Raw genomic sequence first — 13043 nt, forward strand, 5'->3', positions numbered from 1 at the left:
GAGTAACCTTGCTCTTCTCTTTCTTGAAATGGTAAGCACTGACTAATACACATGCATGCAAAAACACACACCCCCACACCCATACAAACATGTAATTGCACAAAATTAGGAAAATTGCCCAGCTTTCTTCTGAGATATTCCAGGTTTGACAAAGCGAGCTCTGACTCAGACAGTGTTAGCTGAAACCGGGTGCATGGCAGTCAACCAGTGGCATCTGCTCTCCAGCATGTTCATTTTCATAGTTCCCTGAGACAATTCATAAGTTTTGTGTATGTTATTAGCAAAAAATAGAGCTATAGATTTTTTTAGTGTCATGGTTTTTTGTAGTGTGTTGAACCATTTTGTTTGATTTGGAGTGAAAAAAAGACTTATGGACTGTTTTCTGTTGTTTACAGCAAGCTCAGGGTTCATACTTAGACATTATATGAATGATGAAACAAAGTTGTAAATATTCATTACTTAGTGGAATCATATTTTTTTAAAAGCACATCTTTGTACACAAAGCATTTGTAAATCCCCATTAGTGGCATTTATGTTCCCACATCAAAATTCCGTGTTTGTAGCCAGCCAAATATCTTAGGCTTAGATCTTCCTCCTACATGTAATGGAATCACAATGCTGTCACAGACATCACAGCCATTTTTTAAAAAAATATGATGTTAAGGAAGACTGAGTTCATCATACTATACATATGTAAAGGCCTCCCTTTCAATAGTCTCAGGGGAAAGAAGATGCCAGAAAGAATTCCCAACCAGTATTCATATTAATTGTCACCACGTTTCATGGCATAGTAGAGTGCATTCATACAAAGAAAAGCATTAAGAATCAAGGAGGCTGCACAGGGAAAGTGAGGGCATTTGAGTGAGACTTAAGGAAGTCACATGGTAAATTACAAAAAGCTAACTGCAGTCTAGAAAATCACACTCTTGCCTTGTTTGTGTCTGTAATGAGGTAATGATGCAGCTCCTCTGGCTTCAGACAGCCGCTACAGATTTACAGCAGGCTACGGAAGATCAGACTGCAGCACAAGTTCTTTGTTAGCAGCGTACCCCTACAATGATATCCGAGTTCAGAAGAACTACTGGTATAATTTGAAGCAGTGAACATGTTGTTCCTCTGTAGCCCAAACTCCTTTCAGTTTTAGAAGCGTAAGGGACTGGTTATCACAGAGCACAATTAATTGATTGTTGATCCTATGTGTTTATCTGTTTGTGTGTGATGATGTTCTGAGCTCTGAAATCCGCCGGTGGATAAGAAATCCACAGTATGACTAAATGATTGGACTGAAAGTTTTGCAAATAAATTATCTGCACAGAAATACAGTTCACAAGAATGCTTCTGTACAAAGAAACTCCACTGGAAGCCACTGTGTGTGCTTGAAGTAGATGACCTCTCTCTTTGATTGGCATCCGCCCAGATTTGAAACAATTAGAACTATGCAAACATTTTAATTTCTGAATCAAAATAGGGAATTCACCAAATTCCCAGCTACATACTGTAATAAAGGGATACAAATCAATTTCTGATGAATCCTACATAGCATGACTTGAAGGAGATTTCTGTTCCCAGTTCCACCACCTTTTGCTTGGGGACTTGACTTGAGTTCTGTCTGCGCCCAGGCACGGCTGTTCACAAGAAATGAAATGCTGTTTGCTCGTATAATTTCCCACTGTGCAGTCTTTGGTCATTCTGTGCTGCTTCTCTCCTCTGTTGAGGCTGCTCAATGAGTCGGTATTACCTTAACGAAAGCATTGGAACTGTGGTTAATGCTGCTAGACTCCATATTTAAAAACATTTTTTGAAATCAAAGTGAACATCAGTAAAATATTCTCCTGTGGTTCGTGGCTCTGATAACCAGTACAATGACTTAATTGGCATTCTTGTGCGGTGCTTGGATCTTTGCCAGTTAATGACCCATCGCTGCAGTCTGCACAGGCAAATTACCCCTTCTGTCCGGCTCTTCAAGCTGATGGACTTCTGCCCAAGTAATGGCTGCAGGCTCCTATTCTCAGCTGGCACAGACCCCAGCACGACCATAAACATCCCTGAGAGGATCATAATATGATATATTGGACAGATTCTGATACGCCTCACAGTAATATACCGCTGAGCAATTCTGCTGAAGTCAGTGACTTTGGCAGTAGTGTAGCTGACAGAAGAAACTGGTCCCTACGCTGTTGCTTTCTCAAGAAGTGAAGCACTTGCAGGCTATTAGCTAGTCTGTGCCCCTTCAGATGATGCAAATTTTTGCGACTCCTTTGTCAAACATTCAAAATAGTTTTTATTTTTGTTCTGTTTTTAAATGGTTGCGTTGTCTCTTCCCCCTACAGGATTTTCCATTCTTCAGGCAATTATGGAAGCAGCAGTACAGAACAACTGGCAAGTGACAGCCAGATCTGTAGGAAGCATAAAGGATGTTCAAGAGTTCAGAAGAATTATAGAGGAGATGGACAGGCGGCAAGAAAAAAGATACTTAATTGACTGTGAAGTAGACAGAATCAACACCATTTTGGAACAGGTATATGCTTTTCAGAAATTGTGATCTCTCTGTGACAGACATCATTAATGTTTCCAGAACTGTCTGTTTCTAGAAATTAATTAAATATCCATTGAGATATGAGTCCCAACAACTGGCTGGTTACCTAGTAAAATTAAAATGCCTCAGCGATGCTCATAGTTGGTGGCAGCACTTACATGTAACCTATCAGGAAATGTCTCTGTGATATTTTTTCCCAAATGTTAATAATGAATTATTTTTAAGTAGGTTAAGAACCTAAAACCTCAGCTGCCACAGTAACATTACTGGCATCAGGGCTACTTGTAGGGATTGCAAGACAGGTGCGGTTTGTTGAGTGGAACACGAAACACGAAATAAAAAGCCAGTGAAGTAGTTTTGAATCATAGTAAAGAAATCCCAAATGGAAATATTGCTAATGAAAAATTCAGCTGGTAGTCCAAACGGTTCATTAGCACTTTTTGGTACATAAAGCCCTTCACTCTGCACAGCCGGTGCTGTTGACAGGCTTAAATTGTGGGTGATAGAGTCTAAACACCTTTATTGGGGAAGATGCACTTTTGGGTGACTGTTTCACTGTTGCATGGCCTTCCAAGTGTTCGCTTTGCCTCAGAGGAATGGCCAGACCCTCTGGCCATCCCAGGGTGCTACCCAGAACGCCTGTGCCACTGGCTGTGCTGTGCATCGTGCTTGAAGAGGTGTAGTAACAGATAGACATCGCAGGGAGCAGAAGCAGGACAGGTCCCTGCTGCCTGGGCTCGCAGCAAAGCTGCTGTTGGTACGGAACCAAATCCATGCTGCTTGTTTATTCGTGGGCATGTGGGAATTCATTTACATTAAGACTGAAAAAACCCTCTGATTATTGCCACTTCATAAATTTAACTGTGGGTTTATAGTATGGAATAGATCAAAAGTAACATTTAAATTTCACGAAGCATTAGCATATCTCTTAGAAATGTTATATTGTAAACTAGTAGCAAACTGACCTCACACCCATAAACCCGAGGAAATGCAAAAGCTATATTTGCTGAGTTCTTTCTCAAAATATTCAGTTCCTGTCAAGCCTTGAGGTGTATCACTGAGGGCCAGTCTGCGGGGACTGAATCGCTGCGGCCACGGCCAGAGCCCGTAGCTGCTGGTTACAGAGGGCAACAGGAGGGAAAGAGGCGCTCGAGAGAACTTAGCACAAGCCGATGCTGGTCCATAACTCTGACAGCCCGTATGGTTGTGATACTGATACACAGCTTTGCGTTTTACACTGTGTTTTTATGGTGAGTGCTGTCTTTAGGGAAATTCGTAGAGCTAAGTATAAGAAACTTCTTTTTTTTTGTCTTTTCTTTTTTCCCTTTCATTTGTTCGTGTTCCTGCAAAAGATGCAGAACACCATACCCAGAGCCCACTCTTCTGAAAATGATGCAGGAGAGCACTCCTGAGCCAAGCTGAAATAGCCCTTTGGGCCCACTCTCAGCTGGGGAACAGGCCTGTTGTTTGATCTTCTAACTCCATTTACATTTTGTTCTCTCTTTTTCTTATATTGTGCAAGTAAGAGAAAAAAAATAAACCATTCCAGTATCTAAAATGAAAGTGATATACCAAGCAAACCATATAGCAAAAAAGTGCTGAACTCTTTTCTTTTGCAAGCATTATAAATTCAAACCTAGTGAAGGTGTAATTTTATTAGATGTTTGATTCAGATTTCTATTAATGTAATTAGCATCAGTGTAACTGTAGATTTGCTATTGGGGCCTCCAGGTTTCCCCAAACTCTACAGTACACTGTACAGTACTCACACTTTTGCATGATTAGAGCCTTTCTGTTGTCATTATTGTATTGTGTATAGCCCAGCTCTGTACTGTTAAATGACTCTTTTTCTGTATTATGCCCACTGTCCATCTTTTGAACTTCATTTGCACAAAATTGTGACATTTCCATTAAATCTTTATCCCAAATTATCTCAGATATTTCTAAAAGATCTTAAAATTTTCTTGCAGTTGGGTTTTAGGACTGTATCAACCAGTTTTAGCCAATAAGTTGAACACTATCAGTCCATTGTTTTGCAACCAAATCCTGCAGACATTTTCAGACATAAATACTATGTCATATATGTCACCTCATTGTTGTAATATGGCTATTTCTACGTAATTTTATTGAAGATGCTCATGAGCAAGATTGTTTGAATTTGCAGTATCAAAAATGGATTTAGAGCTTTTTGTTTAGGAAACCAAGCCAGATGGTAAAGCAAACTACACATGCCTTCTGAGATAAATACTCTAGTACTAGTGACATCTTCCTAGCAGTCTAACAAGAGGAGTTCGGTTATGCAGCACTCTCTTATGAGTATTGTCCCATTTATTTTACTGGGACCATTCACTTGACAAAGAATTGCGCAAGCAGATCCCAGGCTAGTGCCTCTGATGCTAAAAGTACCTTCTGACAACAATTTCCAGAGTTTTTTTTTATCTGATACTGAAGAGCAATGACTTGTGTTTCTGCAGGGAAAGTCAGTAATGGTGGACCACAGGTTGATAGCTGAGCAATTACGAGCTTTAGGCTTTTCCTTCCATCTCTTCTGCTTCCCTCGTTATCTTCTCATAAAGTAGTTAAAAAATCTCACAAATATGTGTGGTACTTAAATCCAGCCAGCCAGTTCGCTTGAGAGTGGCGAGTTGTCTTCTTCATAGCCAACTGTGTTTGCTGATAGCATACCATTGAGGGGAGAGATAACTCTGGGTTTGGATATTTCAAATCTAGCATTTTATTGTGCTTTGGAAAGTCAAATCGGTGCTTTGTGTGGAATCTAGAAGGTCTGCTCAGCTGAGAGGCAGTAACATCTGAGCAGGTTAACAGCATGCTGATTGCACAACCGCAGGTGGCTTTGAAGAGCTGTTTCCCAGTGAGAGCAAAGGGGAGCCAAGACTCTACCTGTTATGGCAGAGTAGTGATGGACAAGCTCTGTCCCACAGAGGGCTCGTATAGGCTGCCCTAGCCCAGCTGCCTTTCTGTCCCTCTCCCTTTTTGGCCTCCTCAGGGGCACATCTTCAGAGGTGAACTCTCCCATCACCTTCTGGGAGTGGTGCCTCCCTCCAGAGAGGGGGCTAACTGCGGTCATGTGGGGATGCGTGGCACCTGCCATTTCATTTTCTCAGGGACAACAGGAGTATTTGCCAGTGACCCTGGATTTTGGAAGCTTAAATAGCACCTTTGCAAGAACAAAAGTCATAGCAGAAATAAACAGACTGTGAACCACTAAACAGTCTGCACACGTGCTGAGTTTGCTATCAGACTTTTGGGCTCTTGGCCAGGCCATTCAGCAAGCTTGTCAGTTCTCTGCTCCAGAAACAGCATATCATGGCTTTGCGTTAGTGCTTGGATTAAATAAGAGCGACCTCTTCTCCTGTATCAGGCTGGTCAATGTGTGCAGTTCTCTTCCTTGATGCTTTTTTCAACCAGTTCAAACCAGGGTATACCTCTCTTCCAAAAGTATAGGCTTGTCTAAAGACAATTAGGTGTCTGAGGATTTTCTTCAGAGACTTCAGGTCCTGCTGGAATATTCTGTACCTTCCTCCAGCGACATACAGACATGTGAGTCAATGACCTTGAGTATTCCATATGCCTTTAGCATCTGGCACATCTGTATGTCCCTATGTTTCCAAGATCTGAAACCTGTCATGTGAAGTATTTGTCTTCTCAGGGCTGAGTGGTACCCAGGAAAGGTTCTCTCCCATCTGTCTCCCCCTGGTATGTAAATGTAAGGTAGGGGAAGGAGGGCACCTCAGCTCCTGCTCTGCCTGGGTAACCTGTTTTGTGCCAGGTTTCACTCTGCAGCACATCTGCTTTCATTCCCCTTCCAGAGAATCTTGTGCTGGGCTCTATATTGTGTCCTAGAGGTGGGTACCCTGCCCAAACCACCTCTAGCCCTGTCTTCAGCTGCAGGGTAAGGGGAAGCAGGAAGATTAATAGTCATTCTGTTCATTACCATCTGTTTGTTCACTTGCCCTATAGTTCTATAACCATTGAGCATGTGGATCCATATCCCTCCTTGCACAACAAAGCTATATCCAATTTAATCATCTAGTGGCCTCTCAAATATACAGATAGCAGCACTTATGTCATGCAAAATTCATAAGCTCCCCACACTTCTTGTCCCTTGATACTAAAATATTCCAATATTTCTTCACAGATAGATATAAATTTTTTTTCTCATAAACAGAACATTTTCTGCTGAGAACTGACAGTAAGCTTTAGCTTGTTCAACCATGTATTTAGAGACATGTTTTTGTGTTAAGAAATATGTTTTTCTTATTCCCAAGATAACAAGCTGTATTTCAGACTAGAGTGGCTTTATGTCCATTTAGAAGAAAATCTCCTGAGGGAAAATAAGGAGGAAAAAACTCCATTCAGGATCAAAACGGTGAAACTTTACAAAAGACCTGTTTATTCCAGAGACTGCATGCTTTTATCAAAAGGACACTATCTCCAAACATAGTCATAAAGGTTAGGCTCCAAGGCAATTTCTGTATTGAGTGGAGGCATCTCACAAAGCAGAAGCAATATTACAGTAGAGAATGCAGTCCCCAAAATTTCACAATAACAGTCAAACTGTCAAAGAAGACTTCAAGTAAAGCGTCCGTAGGATTAAGAAGGGTAATCTGATTGACCGAACTCTGTCCAGTGCAAGCACTGACTGGGACTTGATCTTTTGAGTCTGAAATTTTGAGATTAGGAAGATGGTCTGGAGGTTTTCGGTACAGCCACAGCTGCATCCCTCTGCAGAGCTGTTCAGATCTCAGAGCAGCATGCTTACTGCACAACAGCTTTCACATTTGGGGTGTCGTAAGAATAAATACCAAACTGCAGTATTCGGTTGACCAATAGTCATTAAAAACAACAGCAATAAGGAAAAGTGTAAGTGAAAGAATCAACACCACTTTCATGTAAGCTTCCTGGTTTATGTGTTACAATAGAAACAGTCTGGTGTGGGTTTGCCCCTGTTCTCTGTAGCAATTAAAAATATAATAACTGCCTATAAACACAGCGGGACGCTTGAAGGAGGAGCAGAGCTGTGGGTAGCTTCAGCTTCTGCTGATACCTGCGGTGTTGTGTAACGTCACTCAGAAACTGGTACAGCTCTTTTTCACGTTTCCAGTGAACTAGAAACTTAAAATTCAGGACATTTCTTCATTAGGTGCCCATGAGTATTGTTGAAACCAGGATCTAAAGCAGAATGAAAGGTCGCTTCTTTCCCTTCGCATCCAGAGTTTCAGCAGCTTGCAGGTCCGTATGGGCATGTGGGGAGGAAAGGGGAATTACTTTGGTCAGTCACCCTCAGGACCGTAGCTAGTGGAGAGAAGGTAAGTTAAAAATGGGCGTATGTCAAAAGCGACAGCTGTATCTGCCTTAAAGGGGCTGCTCCTTTCAGCTGTAACACTGACAAAGGGCCGGAGATGGACTCCTAAAGCAGAGAGAAGTCACATCTTGGGTTAATCTGCCCCACATATAGCACATTTCACACATACCTGAGGAGAGAATTTCTAGCTTGTAAATAGTAATGTCTCTCCAGAGCCGTCATCCAGACTGCATAAAGCAAGGCAGGTTCCAAATGACAGGAATTTAACAGAGTATTAGTCATCCTGCAGAATGACTGAGGTAATGGCACACAAAGCTTAAAAGTGTTCAAAAGACACTAAAGCACAGTTTTAAATGTATCTGATCAGTAATAATAATAATTAATACAAAATGTCTCACCGTAAATGTGCAAGCTGCTGTATGTAGAAGACCGCTGCCAAGCAACTCTGGTTTCTTATGCCAGAGGCATATGAACGTGAAGTCACCGTTAGGAGTTTTTGTTTTTCTGCGATAGCAGCAATTACTCATTTTATGTTTTATGATAATTCATGAATGCACACACCAATGCACACACATGCATCTGCTTTTGATATTTTGCATATTTTTACCGCGACATTTGTAGTATGCTTTTATGCAGTTACAGGCATGTTTATATGGCAGCCTCTGCATTGCCGTTAAATGTACAGAGAACCAAAATCTTTTCTCAGTAACGCTGCTGCAAGTGTAGAGTCAACCATTATCCTGAGCAATATCCTGGAGACAATATTTAAATTGATACCATTGTGCTCATAGATTGTATTTGCTTTGAACTTCAGTTAATAGGTAGCTGTAAAAGCACAATTTGCCGCATAGTTCGCCTTTCTTTGCAGCTCTTCAGTGCGCAGAATTTGTGCGTGTGTGTTTGCCCTTAGAAAGCCCTGGGAGGGTCCCACTCATTATTTAGCCTGTGTCCACATCGTCTGAGCTGCTTCCGCAGCTGGCACTAATTGTTACCCTTGTTGACAGTCTCAGTAGAAAAGTTGAGCCCAAGGGCCATTTGAGATAGCCTCTCACTCCTGTAGCTGATGTACTTGGGAAGCAAATGTACATGCTGATGCTTCTCGTACCGTACCTGGGCTGTGGGGAGAGGATTTGGTCTTTCTTAGCTCTACCGGTGTCTTTCAAAACCAATGTTCTCAAGAAGTCTGTTAAAGGTACAGAGTATTTGAGGGAAGGGGAGAGCTGGCTATAATTTGCTCAACGTGTGATCTCCCGCGTTTTTTGTCCCACCGTATTTGTCCATCTCCCCGTCCCTAACAGCTCTGTGAATCTTTTTCACCTCTTCTAAGCCCCCGACTGATTTTAAAACCCCTCACTCGCACATCTCTTCTAGGTTTTAAAAATCACTGTTGTATAGAAGTTGCTTTGTTACAGTCCTAGCATTTAATGTGGCTCTTTCTTCTCCATATGAAGGATAAACCCTTTCATCTTTGCAGACATTACCTTAATTTCTGCATCTGTCTCTCAAATAGTTTAATGCTTGAAACTCTGCTTCTAACCAAAGGCTTTCCTTAATTAGTTTCCAAGGCAACCATCTTGGCGACAATTCAGATGAACCAACTGCAGGGAGAGGAAGGAAACACACTATCAAAATGAATAGTAATAGCACAATACCACTGTGCAAACAGGCGTTGTACATCACCAGAGACAGCGTGATCGTTCTGGTGTCTCATAAGTTCATTTACCAGGGAAGAAGTCCTAACTCAGTAAAAGAAAAGCCGCACAAGAGCGTATGTCTTTTTCTCACAGCTGACTAAGTAAGGATTAATGGCTTCGGTGCGATATGAATCACGTATTTGGGGGAGGTGGAGAACCACTGGTGCTTTTCAGGGCCCCTCATGCACCAAGATGTTCCCAAGTGCATTTTGTAGAGCATCGTTACACTACAGTTGAAATAGCAGGATTTTCGGAGTGGGGACCACCCCCCTGGGCTTTTTCAGCCCAGGTGCTGGTGGTGCAATATATAAGACACTGGCAAGTGATAGCTAAAGCCTTGCAGGGGCAAGTCCCTAAATATGGGGTCCCTAAGTGTGATCCAGAGCTATGGTGCATTTGCTCTGGGCTACAGAAGGGTTTGGAGCTGGCCATAACATGGCAAAGTGCCATCCCAGTGCAAATCGCTGACTGCTTGTAATTGTACATCCACACGTGATTCCTATCTCTTGGCCCACCTTCATACCAGTGCAATTCCAGTGGCCTCTGTGGAGCAGATTAAAGCTACCAGAGGTAGCCTGGGCTGAATTTATAAAGAATTGAGCCCTGTAAGTCATCAACTAAACCTCAAATACAAACTCATCCCACAGTCTTCAACCAGTAAGATGGAAAACAGCATCACAGTTTTAGTGGAAGTTAATATTCCCAGACTTAAAAAAAGCCCACGTTACTGAATTACATTTATTTGTGTCACACCGTGGGCATGCATGTGTAGGTACAATGGCATATGTACTACTGGAAGCTCATTCTTCCAAAACGTGTAATGAATAAAATTATCAACGATATGCATAGACACTTAAAAATACCCTGAATATCTTCTATCCTGGGAGAATGCATGTAAAGAATCAGAAGGAAAAAATATTGCTATAACTTTATTACCTCATATGAGTAAAACGACCTCCCCTGCTGCATAGACTAAGTCTAGTAAAAATAAATTAACTCTTCGTAATCTCTTTTGGTTTGTGGTTTATGCACCAAGTTATATGGGGAATATTGCAGAGCGCTGTTTATAGTGAAGCAGAATAAACCTTTTAAACTCCTTCAAAGCATTGAAAAGAGCAAATTGAATGCAGTTCTAGTCACAGTAAAATTCCATTTATAATAAAAAGTATAAGAAAAAGTAACCTTGTTTTTCCTAGAGGAGGTTGCACTGATGTATTTTTTTTTCTTAATTTCATAGGGCATTTAAAAGGGAAAATAAACACTCAAAAGGAGGGGGGGGAAAAAAGGCTACTATTCAGTATTTTTTGGTCTGCTTGAAGGCAGTGCTCTGCAGTACAAAACCCCTTCCAAAAAAAAATTCTCATGTGAGCATTGGGACTGAATTACTGCGACACTTCTGGGTTATATCCAAATAATAGTTTGAAATGATCCTGACATGCAGTAATGGTTTATATAAGCAGAATTCTGTTTCCAAGGACTCTTGTTCAATTCCAGGGAGTAGTAGTGGGATTTTACTCTGACATGCTGATAAGAGGTGTGGAGAAAGTGGGAAATTTATGTATTTTTAAAATGAAAACTGTGTGCCTCAGTTTACCTAATTTATTCCTCTGTTCCCGCAAAGCATATGCATCTTTCTGTATTTTGACCAGCTAAGTCTGAAGGAGTTTCATTTTTCCCAACGGGATATGAGAAGAAGAAAGGAACATTGTTTATGTTTAGCTGTAACTGCAAGAGTGTAGTCTTGAGAATGTTTAACATACAGTTTCACAGTATTGAAAACCAAAAAGGACAATTAGATACCATCTTCTGTGTCACAAGGATTAGGCACACAATGCAAAGATCACTAAAGAATTGTTGGTTAATGATATGGATATACCTTCAAAGCGTATGACAGTGCTGAAGCATTTGTGATTCCTACAGGTTTGGACAAGTAAGAATAAATGTGAGGTTACTATTATTAATAGTCTTTGTGAAAGTGACTTTAGGTGTTACGAAACTTAGCGAAGGATGCTAGTCTGGAAGTCGGTTTTGATAGTGCAGATTTTCATATACCTGATGTGGACTTGTAAGTCTACAGCAAAAGCATCGACAACTGCCAAGAAGCAAGGAGGCAACGTAAGTAAAGATAGCATATGTGAAGTTGGAAATGAGGATGTTATTGTGATGGGGCCATGTTACATGGGATAGGAGCTGGTTGCATTTTAGATTGAAGGAAACTTAACCATGAATGTTGCTTGGGAAAGGCAATCAGCTCTAGTAGTACAGGCAGGTGCACTTGTTTGCTTAACCTTTCTGAGCTAAGAAGAACTGACTAAGAAATACTGGTGTCTTTTGAAAAGGTGGTTGTGTGTCAGTGAAAAGCATGTGATGGCTACTGAGAAGCTTACCCGTCTGAGCCGTGAACATAAATTCCTGTTCTTTTGGGCTCTCTAGAGTATCAGAGCAGAGATAGCAGCGGTACCTATTCGTTCTCAGGTTAGCAAAACCTCATGTCTCTTCTCAGAGGTGGTGAACTGAGGCTTAAGGAGCAGAAGATGTATTTCCACAGGGCCTTGACTGATGAACAGGAGGGGCCCCTTGACAGGGTGAGACGCAAGATAGATTAGTATTTCAGAATCTATCAGAAGCAGTAGGAAGACAGAATATAGCCAGGATCTTTCTCTGTGTACCTTTCCTATCAGCTAATATGAATTTCATTTTCCCTGGACTCTTTGGAAGATCCATGTAGAGAAACGGAAGTTGCAAAGTCCCAAATACACTACCAAATCAATTGTCTTCAAAAAAGTTATTCAAGCTGTGATGACAACAGCGCATCAAAAAGCTTCAGACCCAAGTAATTTTTGAACATCATACCAAAAATTTGTGTCAGATCAGAGAACGTAACCCAAATCCCTTGATGTCATTGTTGCTGACCTGGTGGTGTCTGACCTGAGAAGGGTTGTAGCACACAAAGAGGAGGAAGACAGAACACTGAACCAGCAGATCTAGAAGATGAAACCAATGAGGAGAGTACCACAGCACGGCTTGTCAGTGTCGAATTAAAGCAATTCTGGTGCTCAGAAAGCTTATTGTGATTTGAAATTTCCTGTACATCTTTGTTTTTTGGTTGTTTTCTGTGAGATCTGAAGCCTCTATGTGACATTTCAGTTGAGTTTTGAACTTAAGATTTCACAGAGGTTTGAGGAAGTAAAATCACTCCATTATGAATATTTTTCAAGAGAGGATATTTCTCAAAGAATATACTAGAACTCCATAGACAGTTAAAATATTATCTTCTTCCTAAAATGACCTATGCATGGAAATCACTGCTGCAGAGTAATGTATTTAAGTCATTTACTTCCCATAAATACAACTGCAAAAAAATCCTGCAGAACACAACTGGATTTTTACTTTATTAATCTCACTCAATAAGCTAAAGAATTCACTAATTAAAATGTTCTACAACACATCTCTTCAAGGAACAAGCATCTCCCTGGGAACAAGCATC

At 41.0% G+C, this 13043-nt stretch overlaps 1 protein-coding gene across 6 annotated transcripts in view; it reads left to right on the top strand.

The window, feature by feature from the left end:
• Window positions 1-13043, top strand: part of GRIA3 (glutamate ionotropic receptor AMPA type subunit 3) — a 158494-nt gene that overhangs the window by 68012 nt on the left and 77439 nt on the right. For all 6 annotated transcript variants that reach the window (XR_008578911.1, XM_054839113.1, XM_054839114.1 and 3 more), the window contains exon 4: window positions 2331-2518. Coding sequence is in view for 5 of the 6 variants with exons in the window: in XM_054839113.1 (XP_054695088.1) it covers window positions 2331-2518 (188 nt within the window). In the remaining variant the exon portion in view is untranslated. The remainder of the gene's footprint in view (window positions 1-2330; window positions 2519-13043) is intronic.

Source organism: Grus americana, chromosome 12 (genome assembly GCF_028858705.1).
Source record: "Grus americana isolate bGruAme1 chromosome 12, bGruAme1.mat, whole genome shotgun sequence".
In the NCBI taxonomy this organism is placed as follows: Eukaryota; Metazoa; Chordata; class Aves; order Gruiformes; family Gruidae; genus Grus; species Grus americana.